This window comes from Stegastes partitus, unplaced genomic scaffold (genome assembly GCF_000690725.1).
Source record: "Stegastes partitus isolate 25-593 unplaced genomic scaffold, Stegastes_partitus-1.0.2 Scaffold208, whole genome shotgun sequence".
NCBI lineage: Eukaryota > Metazoa > Chordata > Actinopteri > Pomacentridae > Stegastes > Stegastes partitus.
In genome coordinates, this window is record NW_007577939.1 from 440,172 (window position 1) to 449,523 (window position 9,352).

General features: G+C 38.0%; 1 protein-coding gene across 1 annotated transcript; it reads left to right on the plus strand.

Annotated features, from left to right (window-relative positions):
• The first annotated feature begins 1,841 nt into the window (after window positions 1-1,841).
• tarbp2 (TAR (HIV) RNA binding protein 2) lies at window positions 1,842-9,274 on the plus strand. Its single transcript, XM_008280742.1, has 7 exons — window positions 1,842-2,050; window positions 3,140-3,454; window positions 3,685-3,754; window positions 3,894-4,011; window positions 4,689-4,816; window positions 6,136-6,331; window positions 7,547-9,274. The coding sequence occupies exons 1-7, from the start codon at window positions 1,998-2,000 to the stop codon at window positions 7,702-7,704; spliced, it is 1,038 nt and encodes a 345-aa protein (XP_008278964.1). The 5' UTR covers window positions 1,842-1,997; the 3' UTR covers window positions 7,705-9,274.
• Window positions 9,275-9,352: the final 78 nt, after the last annotated feature.

Consider the following 9,352-nt stretch of genomic DNA (forward strand, 5'->3'; position numbering starts at 1 on the left):
GTTAAGTAAAACAAATTCTAGTATAACTAAGTGCAAACAAAATGACTTACAGCTCAGCTACTGCACACAGAAAAAAATATAAATGGTAGGGCATTGAACAAAACCAAAACCTACAAAACAAGGCAGAAACAACTATAATCTACTGAAGTTTAGTAGGTGCATGTGCTTACCTATTATATTATGTCATAAAATATCTTAGCCTTAACATTTAAACTAGTCAAGTTCATATGTATTATATATATAATATTGTAGTCTTAACCTTAATATTTAAATTAGTCATGTAAATTTGCATAAATAATGATATTATAGGGTATAAATGTTTAAACTTGTAAGGTTGATTCATGATTCAAGTCTTATTCTCTCTATTGAAAAGCACTTTTGCTCAACAGCTGTTGCTTTAAGTAAAATTGTATATATATATTTATTATATGTGCTGCAAGGTGGCTTGGTGGTTAGCACCGTCGCCTCGCAGCTAAAAGATCCCCAGTTCATGTCCCAGTTAGGGTGCATGGGATCTTTCTGCATGGGATTTGTATGTTCTCCCTGTTCTCCAGCTTTCTCCCACAGTCCAAAAACTGTTGATTGGTGATTCTAAATTGTCCGGAGGTGTGAATGTGAGTGTGTTTGGTTGTCTGTCTGTAAGTGTAGCCCTGTGATAGACAGGCGACCTGTTCAGGGTGTCCACTGCCTTCGCCCTGAGTCGGCCGGGATACACTCCTTGTGATCATTGTGGTTCTAAGATGTTCACTTTTTATGTAAAAGATCTTGTCCCGTCTGTTTACAATTATAATATACATCTTTATGTTGATGACACAATTTTGTATTATTGCACTCAAGCATAAATTAGTTCTCAATGGAGATAAAATTCAGTACATCAACTTCAAAAAAATAAAATGTTATGACAATCTGGTCATCTCTACCATGAATGGTACAAATAATGAATGAAAGTTACAGTGAACAAATATTTGGGAATTTAAGTGATAAGTTAACTTTGAAATATCAAATTAGTGACTAAACTATAACAAAAATATGTTTCTTTCAAGGGAATAAATCATGTTTCCTGCAGCTTAAAAAATGCTTATTGAGGCAACTTTTGTCAGTTTAGGACCATACAATTTGTACATGCACATTTCAGCAGTGACTCTTAAGCTCTTGAACACTCTTTATCAATATGCATTAAGATTTGTCAGTGGTCATAATATTCATAGTCTATCTCCAACCTGGAGGAACACACAGAACAATCTAACGCTGGACATATTGTTTATCATTAGGACAACTCAGATTTTCAAGTTTAACTTGCTTTTTTCTCAGTTGTTCTTGTTGTAGTGGAATCCTTTGTTTTTAATCATAAATGCTCTAATTCATGTTTTTAAAAAAATCTTATTATTTGTTTGCCTTGTAACATTTTATTGTGATCCAGGTTTCATATTTGTCTGTTTGTTTGGCTCCCATACCTCAATGTACTTCAAGTTTAGATTAAAGTTGAATGAATGAATTCTTAAATTATTTAATAAATAAATGGTGCTTTGTAGTTCTCTACAAAAGTCTCCAGTCTGGTAAATTTTAAACTTTTTTTTTTTGTAGTGATGAAATAATTGTCCATTCCTAGAATGGTGCACTTTTATTTGCTCTATTTATCGCACAGACTGTACATAAAATCATATTTGTTACAGTGTTTGGGTTTGGTCCTTACCATGACTTTAACAAGTGTTGAAACCAGTCTTTATCATAGAATAGTAAATTCGGCCAACCTACAGTGTCTTTGAGCCAATCAGCAACCGAGTTTCTCGGGAAGCCTTTACGTCATATCTGTGCGCCTCATAGAATTCGCTGTAGTCTGTCGGAGCAGAGGAGGCTTCGTCTGCAGCTCTTCATATGTCGCTGCCTCATCATCTGTCTAGGAAAATAATAAATATCAGCTAATGAAAGCAAGTGTCAGTTCTGGTGGGGGGATTTGCCATCCGAAACCTACCGGTTCTGTCTGCGTGAAATAGGGAATGAACGACGAGACAGCATCGGACAGCTGGAAGAGAAACTCCGGGTGCTCCAGGTGAAGCTGCACGAAGGCTAAACTAGCATAGCACCGTGGCTAGCCAATCTGAGAATTATCTCGGTCCTTTTATTAGTTAATTTTCTTGACCACTGCTGTCACTAAGCTGCTAGTTTTAAGTCTGACTAATATCCAGTAAATTTAGTTGGTACAAGCGTGACTCAATGCACGGTGCTAACATCCAGTTGCCTCGTTATAAACTGTGTTTACGCCAAGTTTTCCAGCCACATAAGTTGATTCACCGTAACTGTGGTACCCTCACGTTACCCTGTGTTACATGGATTAATTTTGGATTAAAGGAAATCAGTTTCATTTATTCATCTTCTCCCAGTGTGCGCTAAATAGTTATTGACAGCTGCAAGTTCTCCTGTAGCTCAAATAACAACACTGAGGATAGTGTAGGAGCACTATCGAAGGCAAAACACACTCTTCTTTAAGACGAAGCACAACTTTGCACATTTAGCTTCTTTTGTAGACTGTTTTCTGTACTGATCATATGTGCTACGGTTTAAATCAGAATGCACAGACTTTCACTACATTGCACCTACTTGTCCTGCATTTTTTCTTTGTGTGTAAACTGCTTAAACTTTTTTTGTTTGTTTGAAGCATTAATTTATGAGGGCAGTTAATCAGAAATGACAATAATCCAGTTCCCAGTTATCTCTTGTGATATAGGATAGTTTTGGATGATTTTTGTTTTGGTTGTGAGATTTTCACTGCTGAGATATCTGCTGCATCCAAACAAATTAAGTCAATGGTATTTAGTTTACCTTGAATAACCGTTTACAGTAACCTTGTAGACCCTTGTTGTTGGTCTCAAATTCCATCTTTGATTCAGTTGTGTTCAATGCCCTGTCTTAAAGCGATTTACAAATTTCCTCAGATCTGGATTGCAAAATTGCTTGTTAATTTGGTTAAAGTGACTGATCCAAACAAAAGGGTAATACCATAGTTCTGATCTACAGTTCTATTAAGGTTTATTTAATGTGTCTTGTAAAGTGTAGGAATGACATGTCTCATTAAAACCCTTTGTTAATAAGTCAGCTTGAAAGTGACAGTCAGTCTCATACTTGTTTTACTTTTGTTCAGTATTGAGCAAATGCTGGCTGTGAATCCCGGAAAGACGCCCATCAGTCTGCTGCAGGAGTATGGAACGCGGATAGGCAAGACCCCAGTGTATGACCTGCTCAAGGCCGAGGGACAGGCCCACCAGCCCAACTTCACATTCCGCGTCTCCGTCGGAGAGATCAGCTGCACCGGCCAAGGACCCAGCAAGAAGGCAGCCAAGCACAAAGCAGCTGAGGCTGCTCTGAAGATGCTCAAGGGAGGCCTCGGAGGTCCCGCTGGAGTCAGTGTTGGAGTAGACGGATTTATTGGGGTTGATGTGCCTGCTGATGGAGACGGGTCGGTTTCCTGTTTTAATTTCATGTTTTTTAGAAAACTTGAGGATTCAGCTTTAGTTTTTGTTACCCACATGAATAGCTTACTAGTCTCTACAGATCTAATGGCTTATCATGAGGCAGACCGACCTGACTGTTATGGAGAATGTTTCAGTGTTGAACAAATACAAGCTAGAGGTCTGTGTGGTTTCATTATTTCCTGTTCTGCTTTCTTTTCTTTCAACTTCTGTGTAGCTCCCAGTCAGAGATGAAGACCTCAGGCAGTTCTCAGCAGTCTGAATGTAACCCTGTAGGGGCTCTGCAGGTAAATAAACAAAAATTACTACTGAGGTTTTATTTCACTCTTTGAATGTCCACTAATAAATGTTTTCATTGTTTGTGTAATTACAATATTTGTATAGCTGATTGTTTTATGCTTTTTTTCTTGTTTATTTCTCTTTCAGGAATTAGTGGTGCAGAAAGGATGGCGTTTGCCAGAGTACACAGTCACCCAGGAGTCTGGCCCAGCACATCGCAAAGAGTTTACCATGACCTGCAGAGTCGAGAGATTTGTAGAAATTGGTACACTGCTTGATGTTTCATTTTCTCAGCGCGCTCACGCGTGTGTGTGTGTGTGTGTGTGTGTGTGTGTGTTGCAGGTGGCTGACTATGGTCAAGGTCAAACCTTACATTCTATTAATCATGCTATATGCACCCAGCAGTTAAAAAATGCAGTTAAAACAGTGTCAATAGAATACATCCATCCATCCATCCATTATCTTCCACTTATCCGAGGTCGGGTCGCTGGGGCAGTTGGTGGAATAGAATAGAATACAGCTCAGTGAAAGTGAAGCTAATCGTATGTGCTGTATCTTTTCTGACTCACAACTAAGATAGCACCACAGTGGCTGCCTGAGCTTACTTCTCTCTTGGACTTGTTTCTTTTTTCCTTAATTCATTTTTTTGTCTCTGACATGAGTACATATGTATGTTTGTGTGTGTGTGTATATATATGTGTGTGTGTGTGTGTGTGTGTGTGTGTTTCTCATGTTTTCCTAGCTTTACATATATATTTTATTTCTATTGTACAGTTTAGTTCGAGTCCTATTCTGTTCCTGTTGTATCTAAGTTTGACTAAGTTAAGTGTTAACATCCCAATTTAGGCTTGTTAAATTGAGCAGTCTTTAGGTTGCTTGTGTTGTTATGTCCTACTGAATGACAATCAGTACATCGATCAATAATCTCCTCTTCTACTCCAGGAAGCGGTACATCTAAGAAACTAGCCAAGAGAAACGCTGCAGCTAAGATGTTATCACGTATCCATGATGTCCCAGTAGACCTGAGGACCAGCAATGACGCTGACACAGAAGAAGACACATTTACCATGGTGAGAAACAAACAAGTACACTTACTTTGTGCACCAGTACAATGACAAAGTTTATAAAGAGCCAAGAAAATAGTTTGGCATCATTAGAGGAAAGGATGCATGACTTCAACATCTAGTTAAATACCAGGTAGTAATAGTGATTCCCATGTTTTTGTTCCAGTTGGTTGTCCTTCAGACTGTTCTTCAGGGCTCCAGACTGTGACCAAAAGGGTTGCATATGTGACCATATGTTGAGAGATAAAATTTCATGTGGTCACATTTGTACTAGTGTACGATGATCATCAGGCTGATTTGGAGACACTCCAGCTGTCACTGGCAGCTGCTGTGTTAGCCATTGTGGTTGAAAGTCGTACTTTTTCTTCTTTACTGGCTCAGTAAGTCCCTCCCTGCCTGACATGTGAAACAATCAATTTCAATGTTACTGTGTTCCAAGTATGAAATGATTTATAGTGGATTTTTTTTTTTTTTTTTTTAAATGTGGAGAGAGTGAGAGGTCCGACTCAGACATACCTGATGATAAAGGGTGCAGGTGCAGGCAGAGATCTCAACTAAGTCAGTTAAAAAGAAAAGCATCTCACTACACTCAATCACGATGGTTAATGCAGTGCTAGGCCTGAAGCGCAAAACTAATATGAACAGAGATCACAATTTTGACCTACAATTAAATCAACACGATCAACCACCGTCCTGATGTTTGAAGTGCAGGTTGCTTTGCCAAAACTGACAGTAGGATGTGTTTTTGCAGTCTTTTCCAAAACAATTTTTGGAATCACAGCTGTCTGACGCTACTGCAGCCACCTGGTGAGCACTTACCTTAGTCTGCATGTGAAGCATTTAGGGAACATTTGAAAATAGTAGTGTCTGTCAATAAGCAGATGGTCAGCAAGTGAGGAGTTTAGCCTGACCAGTTTGTAGGACTGATAGCAAAAAAGAATGGTGACAAAATGAATATATCTTTAGATTAAAATATTTAACAATTTTTCAGTCTTGTAGTTTTGCATTGTTGTAAAGTCTGTCTTTATGTCAGTGCAAAGGGTAGGTTTTGCAATGACAACTAGTCAACTATTCATCAGCATGCAAGGTGGATTAACAGTTGTGGTGATGCTGTACCAAAATAAGGATGTGAAGGGTGGAGGGGGCGACAAAACAATGCGCTGGTGCGACCAACTGAGAAATGTGGTCACACCAGTGCTCCCAGTGAAATGTTAGTCTGGAGCCCTGTATTCTGTTCCAACTTTTATGTCTCATGAATATTGCTGTTGGATGATGATAATATCCACTAATTTCTACCAAAACGTATCTTCCCCCTGTACATACAGCACATGGGAAGCAGAGCTGAGTCAGGAAAAAGTAAAGGTTTCAGCTGTACATGGGACTCTCTGCGTAACTCCGCTGGAGAAAAGATCCTCCAGCTCCGCAGTCACCCTCTGGGTATGCCTTCTGATTCTAACTTCTGCTCTTTGCTGAGTGACCTGTCCGTGGAGCAGCGCTTCGATGTCAGTTACCTGGATCTAGGTAAGTTCACAAACAGTAGAACTCAAATCGATCTTATATTCACTTCTATAGAACACCACACTGATGCTACATTGATCAAAAGAAGTATAACATTGACAGGGTAAAGAGAAATGTGGGGTCATGGACATCACGGCCTACATTTCCAAATGTGAGATTACAGACAGTTTAGTTTTAATAGCATGCAAATGTGATAACTCAGGCCAACTTTCACTGTGCATATGATAAACCTTATTAGGGTGTGTAAGCCTCTCATTGCGCTCGGCAGAGTGTCACGGGTACATTTTGATGTCATGCCAGAAAACAAATGGCTTGCTGTGCGGTTACTATTACAGTCATCAGATGAGGAGGAAGTGATCTGCAGCTGCACGATGTCTCAGTTTTGTGGGGAACCATTTTATCTGCGGACGTCGCTTCACAGATGGACGTAATTTAAGATGACAGTTTTACATGTGGCATGTTGGGACTACATTAAAATGACTGGTTGAATTACAGATATTTATCTATTTTATTTTTTCTGTTATGTAGAATTAGAACTTGTGATGCACAACTGTCATTATTTTACATTCTACAAGGAGTATGACTCATGAAATTACAAAAAAGGCGTTATTGTAGTTTTTATATTTTTCTTGTGCTTTTTATAAATACCATATTATGTTACAGGTGCAATATATCTCATATGTGATACTCCTGCGCATATGCTGTCTACTGTTATACCCTGCTTACTTACCACTTCTTACCATGTCATGGAATGGATTGTTCATGTTCATTTTCACATTTATTTCTTTTAGTTTCTATTTACTCACTTATTGTTACAATGTGTGGGATTCTTTTGATCCAATACTTTTATCTTAAACTTAACTAGAGCAATACATTTTAAAACTTTAAAAGGAAAGGATAGGACTTTATCTGAAGTCCAGCTGGTATCTGGCTTTAACGGAATGTGAAGGATCACAGCTATAAAATCTCTAAACAGATTTATAGGAGATAATATCAGCCACTGAAATATACTGTTGTGCTCTTTAAAGGCAAACATATTTAAAGACTGAGACACATTTTTGTTTTCTTCATAGAGACTGATATTTTCAATTCTCCTTTTTATTCTCAGCTCTATAATGATGTTGGAAATATCTATTACTTTGTAAAAGTGCAACTACCAGACAAAATAATTAAGAACGGGTTTATGTTTTGTAATGATTTTGTTCGTTCTTGTTTCAGAGGAGCGCAGTCTCAGCGGCCTGTGTCAGTGTCTCGTGGAGCTGTCCACACAGCCAATCACAGTGTGCCACGGCTTTGCTCCGAATATAGATGCTGCTCGAGCCAACGCGGCCCACAATGCACTGCAGTACCTCAAAATCATGGCGGGAGGGAAATGATAGGCCTCGATGATTTCCTCCTCACAGACTCAAACTCGTCTACACAATGCCATCATAAATTTCCACTATGGACAGCGGAGGCACTTTTGTGATGAGTTTAAATAATGTGAATACCTCAAATTTGGAAATAGAGACTTTGTGTGCCCTCAAATTAACCCTGCGAGTTCCTTTTAGTCCTATTGACATGTAGTTGTTGCCAATGATAATTTAGTTACCAAAAAAACTCATAAGCCCCCCTTCTTGACATTTTGCATATTTGTCACAAGTAATTAAAAAATGTAGTTTCAGTATTTTTGCTTTTTGTCTTCATGTCATTCACTGTATTTTCCTAAATCTAAAGTTTCAAAAGTTCATCTAAATTATAAATGGTGCTTATGCAGTGACTTCCACGTCCCAAGGAACTCCAGACAAATTCAGATGCAGTTAAATAGTACAAAAGGTCAAAGGGGTTTGTAAAATTGGGTGTTGGATTTATTGGTGATTTGTTGAATTACTGTTCTCATGGTTGGATGAAAACAAAAAAACACTCTAGCCATGGTGTTGAAATGCTGAGGAACAGAGACTCTGCCGAATAAATATCAGAGGATAATTATTGTAAAGAAGGACCCTTTTACAGATGAGCAGGAAAATGTGGCTTTTGTTTTTTGTTGTATTTTGATTTGACCCCAGAAACTTAAACTGTTTGTGTCTGTGATGTTCTTACTGTTCGGCCAAGCTATCTTTGTTTAAGGTTGTGACTTCAAATTTGGTGTAAAGTTTTAGAAAGTTTTGCATGAGGCGCTTTGTCGATCAGTTTCTGACACATTTGTGACTGGCCTGATAGAGAAAGAAGTACATTGAGTTTAATGATAAAAGCCTTACTCTTGTTATTGAACATACTAAAACCTTACTTTTAACTTTCTATATCACAGACCATACAAAGCTGCCACATATTCTAATGTGGCGTTTCAATATTATTACCTCAATAATGTTTTTTGTGCTTGTTATGCTCAGTATTGTTGTTGTTTTGTTTTTTTTTGTTTTTTTTTTTTAATCATTTAACCCCCCTTTTTTCTGTTTACTTTTTTTCTCTGCCAACATGAATGTGACTCCAGTTATGACATTTAAAAACTGATGATGATTTTCCAGATTATATTCTTCGACTACCTGTTGTGTCTTGGTGTAAGGTTTCGCCACAACTGACCTCACTGTTGTTCCATATTGGTCATTGCACTCACTTAATATAAGTATTGAAAATAGAATAGAGTTTGCACTATTACAGAAAAGATCTTTTGCACAATGCAGTCTGACCACATTTCTGTACATCTACCAGCACTGGCACCAAGTTCAGAGTGCTTGACGCAACATTGACCTCATTCTCTGAAATGGCAGATCTGCATAATGTTTTTCAGATAATTTAAAAAAGGAAGTTAACCGCTGGGTTTGAATGAATGCTGACACCATTGATGTCAATGCTGACATTAAATTTGACTTTGTGGTTGGAGGAGAAAATGTTGCCCAGTTTAAAAAGATGTAAATGAAAGATAAGCTCCATGGAAAATTGTTTTCAATAAAACATTTTTTGTCAGTTTTGCTGTTGTTGTAATGAATTAAATACAGTCCTTCACATGGTAACATACAATCCACACTGTTTCTTCAAAACCTTTTG

Excerpts from the sequence above, each read along its gene's own strand:
- tarbp2 (XM_008280742.1), top strand. The coding sequence starts at position 1,998 with ATGAACGACGAGACAGCATCGGACAGCTGGAAGAGAAACTCCGGGTGC. Across the intron at positions 4,012-4,688 it reads CGAGAGATTTGTAGAAATTG|GAAGCGGTACATCTAAGAAA; the intron begins GTACACTGCTTG and ends CTTCTACTCCAG. Across the intron at positions 4,817-6,135 it reads AAGAAGACACATTTACCATG|CACATGGGAAGCAGAGCTGA; the intron begins GTGAGAAACAAA and ends CTGTACATACAG.